Source organism: Nyctereutes procyonoides, unplaced genomic scaffold (genome assembly GCF_905146905.1).
Source record: "Nyctereutes procyonoides isolate TBG_1078 unplaced genomic scaffold, NYPRO_anot_genome, whole genome shotgun sequence".
NCBI classification, from domain to species: domain Eukaryota; kingdom Metazoa; phylum Chordata; class Mammalia; order Carnivora; family Canidae; genus Nyctereutes; species Nyctereutes procyonoides.
Window position 1 is genome coordinate 5693300 of NW_026575082.1, and position 15212 is coordinate 5708511.

The 15212-nt window shown below is 45.9% G+C and overlaps 1 protein-coding gene across 5 annotated transcripts in view; it reads left to right on the forward strand.

Annotated features, from left to right (window-relative positions):
• The first annotated feature begins 2788 nt into the window (after nt 1–2788).
• The window catches only part of LOC129514432 (neuropilin and tolloid-like protein 1), a 124546-nt gene continuing 112122 nt past the window's right edge, over nt 2789–15212 (forward strand). For 4 of the 5 annotated variants that reach the window (XM_055332994.1, XM_055332992.1, XM_055332993.1 and 1 more), the window contains exons 1-4: nt 3631–3763; nt 5022–5075; nt 5309–5446; nt 11995–12243. In XM_055332994.1, coding sequence (XP_055188969.1) covers nt 3706–3763; nt 5022–5075; nt 5309–5446; nt 11995–12243 — 499 coding nt within the window. In that variant the 5' untranslated portion in view covers nt 3631–3705. Of the gene's footprint in view, nt 3003–3630; nt 3764–5021; nt 5076–5308; nt 5447–11994; nt 12244–15212 lie in introns of those variants that run through there. The other variant, XM_055332995.1, reaches the window with a different exon arrangement.

The window sequence follows — 15212 nt, forward strand, 5'->3', positions numbered from 1 at the left end:
ATATTTTCCGGATGTAAACCGTAATTACCATCCGGTTTTAAAGGTTTCAGCCTTCCACTATGAACATTTGGTGTGGACTATTTCTCAAGGGCCGCCCTCCCGCCTCGGGCACCTGCATCTTCGCCGTCATCTACTCACACATCTACCAGCCACTCTAAGGGTCTCCTGGCCACCCTCTGGTCGCTTGTGCTTCTTTGCAGTTGGGGCATTTCTTCCTCAACTGCACTCCCCTCCACCCCCAACCCCAGCGCTGGCGCACGCAGGGGTCCCCGACTCCCGCGGGACCCCCCGCCTACTTCCCTCTCGACCCTTCTACAGGGACGTGCGTGGCCAGATACACACGGGTTTTCGGGCGCTCCTCCTGGCTTCCTGTGGATGCGCCAAGCCTGGGCTCTTGAGCTGGCAGCTCCTCTCTCCCGCGCCCAGTTCGCGTGGAGCTGGCGCTCTGCGGGTGCGCAGTCTCTGCTGTCGATCGGTCCCTCTGGCTCTTCGTTCCTTCCTGCCCCATCTACCCACCATTCATGAAATGGAAAGACACACAGACACGCGCGCGCGGGCGCACACACACGCACACACACACCCTCTCTACCCTCTCCCGGCCACTTTTACCCACGTCGAGGACTCGCAGTTGCCTGGGATCCAGGAACCAAAAGCTCAGTGGAAGGAGTCTGGAGGTTGGGTCTGGACCCGGGGAGCCCTGCTGGCCTCCGGGGTCGCCTCACGGTCCCTCTGCCACGTGACGGGCAGGAGCCGCCCCCCCCCCCGGCCCCCAGCGGCCACCGTGGGGGGGGGGGCAGGCGGCCGGGGCGCGGGCACCGCCACCCGCACGCACGCCCCCAGGCGGGCCGCCCGGCGCCGCAGCAGCAGGTGCCGCGGGGAGGAGGCCAGGCCGGGAGCCCCGCGGCGGCCGCAGCCCCGCGCCAGCCCTCTCGCGCCGGCTCTCACGGCCCTGTCCTCTCTCCTCGGCCTTCGGAGGTGATGCCAGGCTCCGCGGCGCCCCGCCTCTCCGCTGCCGGCCTCCTTAGTTCTGCCTAGTCCCCGAAGAATCGCCGCCTGCGCCCCCAACCAAGCCCCAGGCCGCGCTCGGGAGCCGGGGGGTGGGGGGGTGGGGTTGCGGGGGGCCGGGACCGCGGAGGCGGGGGCGGGGGCGGGGGGTCTCCGGCTTCGGGGCCGCGGGGTCCGGGTGGCGCGGCCAGTCCGCAGCGGCCGGGGAGGGCGGGCGGGGGCCGGGGCCGGGGGGAGGAGGTGCTGCGGCGGCGGCCGGGGAGGGACTCCCCCTCAGTCCCGCCGCTCCGGCCCTCCGCGGGCCGCCCGCTGTTTACCGTTCCTTCCTATTCATTTATTCGCATTTTACGAGCCGGGGCCTTTCCGGGGCGGCTTCCCCAGCAACTCTTTCTCCCCCCTCCCGAGTTGAGCGCGATGCGCGCGCGCGTCTGCGCCTGGAGCGGTGGGGTAGGAGGGGTTCTGGGCTTGCCTTGCGGGTTCTAAATGTCGTGGGGAGGAGGAAGGCGACTTCGCAGAGGCAGTTTGCTGGGGGCGACCTCCGCACCGGCCAGGCCACTAGCCGCGAAACTTTTACTGCTGCCTTTGCCTCCGGCGCGCCCCGGCCTCGGCTCCAGCCTGAGAGCGCGGCCCACGGCAGAGCCTGCCCCCCGCGCCCCCCGCCCCAACCGAGCCCCGAGGAGAGAGAAAACCCGCTTCCTCTAGACAGATGCAATCTGTGGGGTGCGGATCGACCGCAATCTCCAAGCCTTAAAAAGTGAAAACTGAACCCCAAAGGGGATTGTCACGCGATGGCCCCTCCCCCTTGCTCGCCGAGTCCCGGGCGTAGGGATCCAGCTGGGGATTTGCCTGCTCCGCTCGGGCCCCCTCGGCCGGGGCTGGCCGAGTGACGGATCCCAGCCCAGCCCGAGTGATCGGTCCTCACCCCCCCCTCCCCTCCCCTCCCCTCCCCTCCCCTCCCCTCCCCTCCCCTCCCTCCCCTCCCCCGGGATCCGAGCGGGTGTGATGTCCTTGCAGCCGCCACCGCCGCCCCACTCCGCCGCGCACCAGCCCCGGGGGCGCCGGCCGCGCCGCGCCGCCCAGGTTCGCCCCGGCCCCGGGCTTCCCGGAGGGTCGCGCAGCCCACGGCTATGACTCAGGCGCCCACTTGGTAACTCTGCCGTCTTGCTGCTCCTTCCTCCTCCCCCTTCCCCGCCCCCTCGGCCACCCCGGTTCCCCTCCGCCACCCTCACGCCCTCCTCCCAGACGCCCACCCACCCGCTCCTCTTTCCGCAAGATCGCAGAGGTGGCGCGGAGCCCGCGAGCCCATGACGGACCCCTTCCCCCTGTCTTCAATGCCTCAGCGGAAGATCCCCAAGGGCTGGAGAGAGGAGGGCTGCTGCCGGACGTCCTCCCGGAGACGCTGCTCCGACCTGCTGCTCGTGGTGTATGAAACCGGGGACTGAACGCGCCCCAGCCGCCGCCGCCGCCGCCGCCGCCCGCCCCGTCGCTGCCGTCGGTCTGGACTGGCCCCCGCCTCGCCGCGCCCGCCGCCCGGCCCCGGCCCCGGCCCGGCCCGGGCGCCCCAGGGCTCGCCCCGCGCCCTCCGCCGCCCGCGCGCCGGCTGCCCGCGCGTCCTCCTGACAGCTGCGGCGGCGGCGATGATGCAAAGGAGGAGGGTGATGCCGCCGGCGGTGCTGATGGTGGCGCCCGGCGCCCGGGCGTGATGCGAGCGTCATGGTGGGGATGCTGGCTTCGCGGCGGTGAGAGAGCCAGAGCCAGAGCCGGAGCCAGAGCGAGCCAGGGGCGGAGGACGCCAGGATTCGGATCTTGCCGCTGTGTGGGCTCGGATCTCTCCCCCCTCCCCCGCTAATTCGGTTGTGGGTTTGCACATTTAAAATCCCCCCGACTCCGTCCTCTCCCCACCACTGCAAGTCTTCCCGTCTCTAAATGGAATTAGTGGAGCTCGGAGCCTCTGGTGTAACGAACAGACATGATCTATGGACGCAGTTTGTTCCACAGTGAGTACCTTTCCCGCCGCGCGGGTCCACTCGCCGTCCCTCCTCCTCCTCCCTCCCTCCTCCCTCGTGGCCGAACGCGCAGGGGAAGCCTCGCCGCGCGCTCCACGCGGACCCCCCGCCGCCGCCGCCGCCGCCGCCGCCGCCGCCAGGGCCGGCGCCTGTAAACTTTCTGGGCTGCCGCACAGTCGCCGGGGCGCGGGGGCGGCGCCGGGGCGCGGGCGCGGGTCTCGGGGGCGGCGCAGGACCGCGTCCTCCGTCCGCCGCGACGGCCCGGGGCGGGGGCGAGCACGTGCGGGAGCGGCTGCGAGCGGGCCCGGGTGCGGGCGCGGGTGCGGGTGCGGGTGCGGGCGCGGCGCGGGCGCGGGTGGAAGGGGCGGGCGCGCGGGGCGAGTCCTCCCGCGGGGCCTCCCGAGCGCCGCCGGCCCGGGGCTCGCTCCAGGAGGGACTTTCGGGCGCCGCGAACGGGCCCCGCCTGCGGGAGGGCGAGGGCGAGCGCCAGCGCCGGCGGCCCCGAGACCTCTGGTGTCGCGGTTCGGGGCGCGTGGGGGCGCGTGGGGGCGCCTGCAGCGGGGCGGAAAATGGCCTCGGAAGTCAGCAGAGCAAAAGGCAGCGTGAGGCAACGAGTGGTGGAGACTTCACGTTAGCAAGCGAGGGTTCCCGCGTGAATCCTGTGCCACGCAGCTGCTAGAAGACCCGCTTGTGGATGTGTTTGTCCTCGTCCTCGTCTCCGCGTGTGATTCCATCAGCACAGGGAAAGCAGAGTAAGGACAGCACCGCGCGTACGCCCTCGTACTGATGGCCGTGCCCCTGTGTGTTCGTGTGTGTCTAGAATCATGGCAAGTTAGAACAAGATTTTATTTTACTTTTTATTATTATTATCATTATCATTACTTTCTGCCTGCTTAAACCACCACCACGGCCAGTGTTGTGATCTAGAAGCAGATGGCCAGGCAGGAGTGCAGAGTATTGGAACTGATACACGTTCCCAGACACCGGCGTGAAGGCCCGCATTCTTTTCTTGGAGGAATCTGAAGACAGACGCGGAAGCTCCTGCCGAGAGCTTCAGCTTAGGAAATCATTGTGAATTAATTATACCTTCCCCTTCCCAAATTAATTTTGAGTGGAAATATGATTACGCACCTAATGGAATTTAGAGCTTTTAGGGAAGGACAGACTAAGAGGGGAAAAAACTAGAAATTCCGAAGACTAGATTGCTTTATTACTTTTCTAGTTTCAGGCTTTATAAAAATGTTGGGTGAATCAAGATGTGAAAGTAAAACAGAAGTTCCGGTTGCAAGGGGCTTTGCAGACTTACTCTTGTTGCAGATCATCTCTTTGGTAACTGAAAAACTGGCTCAGTAAAATCCTCAGAGAAATCACCTTTCTTACAGTAAGAGTCTATTTCTGGGTAATACTAAATATTAAGTCGAAGTTAAGGTTAGAAGGAATTAGTTTCATAGCTTAGGAAGGGGTTACTTGGTGGTATAGTACCTTTTTGTAAGAAACGTTTTTATAATGCTGCTTAATGCCTCCAACCCACATTTATGTTTTTCTCCTGTTCCCCTCCCCCCACCGGCCTTAAAGATTTGCCTAAGTATTTATTTTCTCAAATACAGCAACACCTTAGGTCAGTCATGGAGTCCTTCCACATCCTTTGTCTTTACAGCCTTTCAGCTGGTTCACTCTTCCTTCAGAGGCCCTGGCAAAGCCATTCCCCAAGGGCAGTTTAGAAAAAAATACAGGTCCTGAAGTCCTACTCTAATGTGACAATGTACACATATGCAGTTTTTGAGTCTCATCCATCCTTAACTTGCATTACTTCCCGGAGGGATTCCGAAATTTTCCTGATTTGTGCGTTTTTAACCAGTTTTGGCATATTCTGAGTTAACGTGGAACAGTTAACAGTAATACAGTTAATCTGCTTTGATATTATTTGATCCTTATGTTGTTATAGAATGTGATCCTTTCAGTGTGTATTAATTAATATGACCTCTTTCTAATTTTTCTTTTCTGTTTCAGTTGTAGCAAGTTTAATCATCTTCCATTTGTCTGGGGCAACCAAGAAAGGAACAGGTGTGTTTCTTTGGGAAAATGCAGTGGAAGACCTCTAATTATTCACATTTTCCTGTGTTCCCTGTATTCTTAATATTCCAGAATATCTGCACATTTTATAGTGTGTATGACTGATTGATTTTGACTAAGACAACATTTGAAAATTAATTTGCTAATGGATATTATAAGAATGTCCTCTCTATTTTTAGTCCTAGAGAAAACTGGATGATGGCTTCTGTTTTTATTTTTTGCAGAAAAGCAAACCACCTCGGAAACTCAGAAGTCAGTGCAGTGTGGAACTTGGACAAAACATGCAGAGGGAGGTATCTTTACCTCTCCCAACTACCCCAGCAAGTACCCCCCTGACCGAGAGTGCATCTACATCATAGAAGGTAAGGGGGAGAGAGCCAGGGCTGGAGAGAGCTCCAAGCCAAACCTGGCCACCTCTATGCTTTAGATGGAGAGTATTGCCTACGGACATTACAAAAATTGGTTTTGGAGACCGTACAGAGAACTCTCTCTTAATGAATCAATAACTGTAAAATTTGGAATCAAGCTAATTATTGAAATTATTGGTAATGGGTTATGAATAAGTACATTCTGGCAAATAAAAGCTAATCGATAACAGTTGATTTTGCAGTTGATTTAATTGATTTAGAATTCTAAATTAAGGAATGGATGGAGAGTTGGCATAATATTACCTAATGTATAACGATTTTAGAAACTAGTATTTTTTGGTTGACAGAAAAAACGTATATATTCGTTATTTTTTCCCTTAATAATATCAAGTACAAAAATACATCTTAATGTCAAAAATAAATCTATAGTCATGTTTCCAAACAATCTGAATGATAGTTGCCTGAATTTGTGCTAACAAGTGACATTATCATACTTCAGTGCCAAAGTCAGGATTCCAAATTATGATGCTTCTTTTCATCATTTTCTTTCCTAACTCAAAAGATAAATAGTGCTGAAAAAGAGATTCATTTGCCTTTGAACATTTCCAATTTCCATTACCCTTGCGGACACCACTCGATTAAGTACAGCTTTCTAAAATGAATGATCATTTCATCTAGTGATGAAGATTTCAATATTGTAAGTGTTAATACCTAATAGCCCCAAACCTGCAACCCTTCTTCATCTCTCCACCCACTCAGGCAGAGACAGATTGAGCCATCTTAATGAAAAAGACAGTGTATGCTCAGTATTTATACCTAAATGAGGGGCATGTTCATTTGGTAGATCTTTGAAAGAGAAATGCTCTCTGTTTTACTGATTCCAAGAATTCTTATCTAGAAATGATTCTTTTTCCTTTCTGTAACTTTTAAGTTAAAGATACTACCTCTCTCTTTTTTTGTGCTTGAGGGTGAACTTTTACCAAAGACACACTGCGCTAAAAGCAGAGGGAAAACGAAGCTTCTTTCATAAAAGGATAAAACTGAGAAATCTCAGCTCTGGCAGTTTTATTCCTCATGTGATTGATAGAAAAGGAAATTGAAATATGGAAATTCTGGCTTAAACTTAGTGGTTCTTTTTACCAAGTTAATATTCCTTATCTATTATATGCATATGTGTGCGCGTGTATTATATATACATACATATATACATATATAAAATATATATAACTCTCAAAGAACTTAGCATGTATTAGAACATTTAATCGTAGGAAGTAGGGTTTTTTTGTTGTTCTCATTTTATAGACCAAGAAATAGGCACAGAGAGGTTAAATGTCTTGCTTAAATTCACATAATTTATGTTTTGAAGCAATGGTATTTTAAAACTTTGAATTATTAAAAAGAATAAAATCAATTAGTTCTCTCATTTAAAGGATTAATTCAGAAGCAAATCTTTGCATATTAATTGTGCTTTTGTGTTTATAGTTAATTAGAATTAAAAAGCATCACCAGCATTTTATTTTTAATATCTATGCACATATTTACATTCATTCGTAGTTATGTCAAGGCCAGAACTTGAAGTTGTGAAGTCAATATACTATTAATCATACTTCTACACTCTTTTTGAAGTACTTCCTACCAGCCACTGTTTTTTTCTTTTTCTTTTTTTTTTATTATTTTATTTATTCATTTGAGAGAGAGAGAGCATGAGAAAGAGCTGAGAGCACAAGTGAGGAGGGAGGATAGAGGCAGAGGGAAAGAGAGAAGCGGACTCTCCAATGAGCAGGATGTCTGACATGGGCTTCCATCCCAGGACCCCGAGACCATGACCTGAGCCAAAGGCAGATGTCTAACTGACTGAGTCACCCAGGTGCCCCTAGCCACTGTTTCATCCAAACGTTTATTTAACAAATATTTATTGAACAACTACTAAGAAACCAGCACTCTTCTAGGTACAGTTTAGAGAGTCTTTAACAAAACAACCATGGAACTTGCCTGGGGAACTTATAATATGGTCTGAGGACCATACCCCTTTCGTAAACAATCTAAAGGGGCCCCCAAATCAGCAGTATTTGGAGCAGAGAGGAGAGGAGCCTCTCAGGAGGAGGAGATACTTCTGCTCAGTTTTGAAGAACTTCTGAGAGGTAATTCTCTATACAGAATGGCCTGTGCAAAAGTTTGAGATACGGTGTGATCAGGACCCATGTGTAGGAGAGGAACAAATAAGGAGGCTCATGAAGTCGACAGTCTCAGATAAAGGAAAACTTGGTTTTCTATCTACTCCAGCCATGGCAGTTTGAGCTTTGTATGATAGCAGTGTGACATGGAAATAATTTAGGTGGAAAGATAATGTGTTGATATTTTGGACTGAAGGAAGAGATGTAAGCAGAAGCTTTTGTGAAAGACCATGTAAATCACAGTGAAAGCCTGAACTACACAAGTGGCGTTGGCTGTGTGTGGTGTCAAAGGAAGAAGTGAGAGGTCTTCGGGAAACTGAGTCACGAGTGATGGAATGTGGGAAGGAGAGGGAGGAAATCCCAAGACTATTCCAAAGTTTTTGGCTTGGTGATGTATAGTTGGAATTGCTATGCCAGGTAAAGAACATGGGTGGAGAAAAAGGGTTTAAAGGAAAAAAAATAATGAATTCCATTTTGGTGTTTATGGAGATGTCCCGTAAAGAAATAGTATACATGAGTCTTTAGCTGACGGGAGAGCTCTAGGCTGAAAATAGATATTTATAAGTCATAAATATGGATTGTTGTTGAGACTCTTGGTATGAATAAAATGATGCAGAGAGAATAGTTGGAGCACTATGTTTTAAATCTTTCAAAAAATACAGATGCTTGGGTCTGTCCCCAAGAAGTCTGGTTGAATTGGTCTTTGGTGGAGCTGTGGGCCTCATATATTATAATAGCTCTCCATTGGAATTCCAGTGGCACCCAGAGCTCTGGTCTAGAAGGAGCGGAAAGATGACATAGGATAGGTTTCTGAAAAACAACAGGTAAGGGTTGGGAGCATAAGGAGAAGGGTAGCAGGGACTGTGCAGGACAAACCTGCAAGATGGACTGGAGGTCAGGTGAAAGATGACCTAGCATGTAGTGCAGGTAACATTTCAGGAGGAAGGGAGTAGTTAAAGTACCAGTTATCACAGCAAAGAGAGATGAGGAAAAAGCAAACACATCTATTGCATGAAGCCTTTGAGAGGCTGATGGTAACCTTAGGATTTGTGCATTCATTGCCCTCATGGGGGCAGAGGCTGGCTCACAGATGATGGAGGTGTGGGGGGTGGATATTGGTGGACCGAAGGTAGAAAGGCAATTTCTCTTTGTCCTTTCTTCTTTCTGGGGGCATACTGTCATGTTTCATTCTGAAAAGAGTAGCCTATTCAATAGAAAAAGGTAAATGTAAAATACAAGAAAGGTCTAAGTCATCGGTCAAGTTTCTTGAGGGCAGATAGGTTCTGAGGAATGAGAGTGGAGTCCTAGTCCCAGAAATAAAGATCCCTTTCATGGATTTCAGCTTGTCCACAAATAGGAGGCAATATCTGGTACCTCTGTGCACTATTCAGGTGAAAGTACTCAGACGTTCCAGTGTGTCCAAAGACATGTTAGGAGGGGTTAAGACCTCTCAAAAAGGAACCTCAGATTTAGATACAAGATGACTTAGAGAAAATGTAGAAGCGCAAGGCAGCTGTGCATTAGTGATTGGAAAGGGAGGAAAATGTAAGTGTAGGGAGCTGAACTTAGTTTCGAGGGACTTGCATACACTATCATCACTTTTTTAAAAAAAAATATTGATTGATTTATTTTTATCATCACTTTTTAAAAAAAAATATTTTTTTTATTTATTCATGAGACACACAGAAAGACGCAGAGACATAGGCAGAGGGAGAAGCAGGCTCCTTGCAGGGACCCCGATGTCGGACTTGATCCCAGGACCCCAGGATCATGACCTGAGCCAGAGGCAGACACTCAACCACTGAGCCGGGCATCCCTAATAATCGCTTGTTTTTAATTACAACAACTCTATGACATGCTTATTTTTAAAACGTTATTTTATTGCCTTCTAAAATTCAGTTAGTGGAATTTCACGTATGAGTGTGTGTAGCTCAATGTGCTGGACCAAAGAAAGATGGACTGTCCACATTAAGTGTAGGCCTACCCAAAGCCATGATGATAGTAAGTATTGTGAAGGAATGTTGAGAGGTTTCTTCATCCATGTTGGACAGAAGTTAAGCAACAGTGAAAATGAAGATATACATAAATGAGCTCATGTTCAATGGCCCTGCATTTCTTAATAGGGAAAAATAGATTGATATTATTGCTTAATAGAGATTTAAGTAAATTAGCAAAGGTTACCCTCATTGCTTTACTATTCCCTAGCCATACATTATTTACATCTAAAAAAAAATATTCTTCATTCTGAAATTGTTTATTTTCTCTAAAACTTATCATACTGGCTTGCCAAAGAGGAGATAAACAACCAGGCACAGTCTATAAGATTGTAATACATATAAACAATCTACTTAACGCTAATAATAGGTCCAGTTTCTTAAGCCTTTGCCTTTTTGTTACGGGACTAATAACCTTAAGGGGAAAAACATGGTTTTCCAAATAATTTCTTAGGATACTTTCCAATTTGCAGATGTTTAAAAAAATCATTGAAACATCATCATATCTACCATTATGGTAATATTACATTTGTTGACCTCTGTGAATATACAGTAGTGGTCGGTAAAACCATTCCTGTTTTTTTTTTTCTTTTCTTTTTTTTTTTTTGTAAGAGTAATAAATGTCTCTTCTCAATGTCCAAAGAGTCATAAACATTTTTTAGAGATTAAAAATAATTCCTAAAAAAATAATAATAATTCCTAAAATAGTCTTGTCACATGCATTGACCTTTAATCGAATGAGCTAAGATTATTCTATAATTCTCTAACTTTCAAGTCATCATGTATCTCAATTCTCTATAAATTTTTGATATCCATGCATGCAATGCTTTAATTTTAAAGCAATCAAGGATGATATTCAGTACATATTTAAGAACAGGTGTGGCGTGGATAGCAGTCATTCAGAATGATTACTGACCACATGGGGAGCAGACCCTGCTGTGCCAGTTTGTAACTTGCAAGTTTCTGGAGGGTGTTGGTCCCTGAAGAGGGCCACATGGCCAGGAAGCACTCAAAGGACTCAAGGCAACAGCTGTTTACTAACTAGGATAAATGTGTGCGGATATTTCGACAACTGTTATGGCTATTCTGGGGTATCCTGGCTGAAGATCAGTCTGGAGTGCCAGGATTTTGAGCTTTTTTGGACATGGCAAAGGAAGAATGCAAGGGAACTAGCAAATGCATCCATGTGGAGGTTTCTAGAGCTGCTGGCCCTATGAGGCTCTTCCTGACTCTTTAGAGAGCTATAAAAAACATTTATGAAGATAAGCTCATTTACTATTCATCCAACAGAGATTTTTCTTTTTTTTTTTTTTTTGGAGAAATCCTCAATGACAAGTACTGTACTAAATGCTGAAATAAGGTGAATAGATTTTGTCTTTAGCGAGCAGATTTAGAGGAGTGGTTCTTTTAAGCAAGATTTTCCTGCATAAAGAGGAGTTTTAGCAAATTGAAGATAGATACTTCAGAAAGTCGTAAAATACATGAAAGCCTGAAAGAACCTGTTGCCTTAGAAAACACAGTGTGTCTGAAGTGGCCTGAGTTGGGCTGTGTGTGGAATGGAGAGACCCTGGAAGTATGAGTTGTAGGATACCCATAAAGCTCCTGCAATGTCAAGTGCATTGATCATTTTTCTGTAGCTGATAGAGAGTTGCTGAATAAGTTGAAACCTGAGGGTAACATGGTAAGATTTGTGTGCTAGAAAAAGTATTCTTAATGCCCTTGGATATGCATTTGGGTCTAACCAAGACGTTTGACTGGGACCATTTGAATGTTTGGATAACTCTGTGCTGAACAATTCCTAAGTGTTTTTTTTTTTTAATATTTTATTATTCATGAGAGAGAGAGAGAAAGGCAGAGACACAGGCAGAGGGAGAAGCAGGCTCCCTGCAGAGAGCCTGATGCGGGACTCAATTCCAGGACCTCAGGATTATGACTTAAGCCAAAGGCAGATGCTCAACCACTGAGCCACCCACCTACGCAAAAGCCACCCATTAAGTGGTTTTTGATCTTAAAACTGGATACTTAAGAAGATATGGGAAAGGTGACAAAAAGACGTCTACTTTCTAAACCTGACGTTAGTGGTCTTTTACAAAAATACTGTGATTTATTAGGAATGTGTTAGACATCGAAATGGTCATTTTATGTCCAAATAATCTTGTGTGCAACATCATGAGTTTTAAGGAGCATCCCTAAGACATTCTTACAGAAATGTTATCCCTTAGAATGCTAAGTGTTAGAGACTTGCTTTGCACTTCCATGCATGTCATGCTCAAAGTTTGATAGAAGATGTACAGATGAAATCTGAAGTAGAATTACAAAAATCTAACTAAAGAGTAAAAAATGGCCTTCTAGATAGAATCTTTCCTTTTTTCAGCTGCCCCAAGACAGTGCATTGAACTTTACTTTGATGAAAAGTACTCTATTGAACCGTCTTGGGAGTGCAAATTTGATCATATTGAAGTTCGAGATGGACCTTTCGGATTTTCTCCAATAATTGGACGTTTTTGTGGACAACAAAATCCACCTGTAATAAAATCCAGTGGAAGATTTCTATGGATTAAATTTTTTGCTGATGGAGAGCTGGAATCTATGGGATTTTCAGCTCGATACAATTTCACACCTGGTAAGTGAGGGTTTGGTTTTTTTCTTATATTTTTTTCTTCCTTAGTTGTCTGTCTTTGTAGTACAAGAACTTTTGTAAGACAACTTCATATTTTTTCAAAGAATTTTCTAGCTCTTTTTAAAATCACATCTACAGTACTTTCTCTTTTCGTTTTATAAATTCTGAACGGAAAAGAAAGTTTCCTTAAAATTTAGTCTCCACTAGAGGTGAAGTGTAGTGATTCAGGGGTAGGCATGATCCTCAGGAGCATAGTTAATTAAATGGACTTCCATTATGCTGAAATGTGTAATTTGAGAGGCAGCCTGTAATAAAGAAACTAATTACAGTATACATTGAATCCCTATAAACTTGAAAAGGCAATTGTAGTGTTGTAAAATGTATCCATCAGAATAATCTTTGGAGAATTTGAATAAAAAATTCTTTTGTTCTGAAAATTATAATTTTTAAAGCAAATGGTTCTTAGGTGTAAAGCAGTATAATCCCGTTTTAGAAATGCAAATTCCTAAGAGTTCTGATAAAAGCAAAACTGAGACCCATAGTGGCCAAATACTCATTTACAAGGTCTGCAGAAATTATCTGTCATTATACAATTATGCATTCTATGTCAATTTTCCTTTTAACCTGCTAATATCAAAAAAGGGTCTGTGATGTTGACTGGCTCACTTGATGAGTTGTCATTTATTACAATAAAAATTGGTTATCACATTTTTGAATTGCAACATCAGGCTGAAGCGATTTGAGATTTGATGAAGTGAAGTCATTTTTTTTAGTGGAAAGATGACTCAACTTACATAAAACATGTTATTTATATGTAATTGCATATTTTTCCAGGTTGTATAAATTGTTTTACTAAGGTTATAACAGGCAATACATGAAATTGGAATATACGTAAAATTTGTTGAAGTTTCTATTCCATGTTACAGAGGTGGCAGTATAAGAGCAGGGCTCAGATGCTCGGATAAAGCACTGAAATTTTTAAAATAATTAATATAAGATTAATGATTAATGATTCATTATGATATCATGGTTTATGTTAAGTAAATCATATATTAATGGTACCATATGTGCTAACCTTAAACATTAGGAATGTTTTCATAGTATCACTAAGAGACATCGTGGTCTTAATTATGCTTTGTTAATATTGGATTGTTCACAGAAAGCATGGGTATTTCATATTGGTGATCAAACTAACTTGACGTGTTCTGAAAAGTTGCAAACATTGGGATTCCTTTATTAGTGCTAGAGTTATAAATGGAAATATTTTTTTTTCTTAACTGATATTTTCGGGTATAACCAGGACCCAGAGATAGTTCTAGGCTTTTTTATAAATTCTGTTTTCATCCTGGGATTGGAGATCATGGGAATAATGTCTAGGATTTTGTATAAAATTGTAGGGTCAACCCTATCAAATAAGGAATGCGGTTCACATTTCTAGCTTTAACGGGGAGAACATAAGTGTTGCAGCTCATTCGGCTCTCCCAGGGTTTTAAAAAGCCACTCTGTTCCCTGTGCGATGTTCTCTGAGCCGTGTTCCTTTCGAGCCACTTTATCTGTATATAAAAGGAGACTTTATTGCCATTAACCAGTGAATCAGAAGGAAAAGTGAGGAAATGATTTCCATGAAATTGAGGATGAGTGATGGAGCCAGGCTTCTGTTTCCACTTAGATAAACTAGAGTAAGTACATGGAGAGGCACACACTTGGCTTATGAAGGGACAGTAGGACCATAAAAGGGAGACTTGTAAAACTTCCATGACTGCAGACATTGATGTTCCGTGGCCCAAGGCCATTGCCTGAGTGGCACAATCATCCACAACTCATTCCAGAAAGAGGCAGTATTGAGGAAGCCAATTAGTTAATGAAACAGGAAGGGGGGGTGGGGATGAAGTCATAATTTAGACAGCATAATTTAGACTATGGAGTCAGGCAGGCTTCAGTTTAATTTGGGCTTAATTTTGATTTGGTTGTATGCTTCAAGCGGTGGTTTGGGGAAATTGAAAAGGTAGAGTTCCTGAAGTCAGCTTCATGATTTAAGCCATAAAGCACTGCTGAAATCACCAGGGCATCCCTGTGGACCGGGTATTGGAGGGGGAGGCCTTGGCCACCAGGTTACTTTGAGAGCTGGACCCAACTGTGGCTGGTTTTGGAACAGATGTGGCCTCAGTCCTGGCTTTCTTATTTCTTGCTTGCTGTAAACTGTGGCCATAGTCCTTCATGGTCTGTGCCTCAATATTTTAATTTATGAAATAGGGATGCTATTGACCACCACATAGGATTAATCGAAGATTGATGGCTTGCCAACCAATGCTTATTTGTGGATTTTTCACTTCCTAGGAGATCTCAACTATTGGTTGCTATTATTTTTATTTATTTGATCATGTGTTCTTTAAGAGCAAAGGGGCCTCGTTAATAGTTTATTGGGAGAATGAGTGTCCCAGAGCTTTTAGATTATAACTGCTCTTCCTCTGATTTGGGGGGCAGATGTGCAAAACTCATACCTGTAAGATGTCACTTTTCCCTGTTAGTTTGTTTAAATGGGTCTAAGCCTCCATGCGAGGGTTGTAGTTATTTGTAATGGCAACCGTAAAATATGTCCGAGCAGAAATATCAGTGGGAAGGCCAGGTGATCTTTCTTATGTTTGTGAACTTACTCCCGTCTGGAATCTGGATCTTAGTCTCAGAAACTTGAAGTCAGCTTACTGAGAATATACCCACTTTTAGGAATGAATCACGTCAACCAAGCTAAAAAGCCTGAACATGCATTAGACATGTACACATTGATACTCACACACATACACACGTACACACATGTAAACCTACATGCATTCTCAATAAGAATTCTTTGAATCACACAGCTAAGTTTTTCTTGTAAGCAAACATACATACATGGATATCAGGTTTATAATAAGATTATGTAGTGAGTGGCAATCCAAATGGTAAAGCTTAATTACATAAATGCCTGTTGAGTA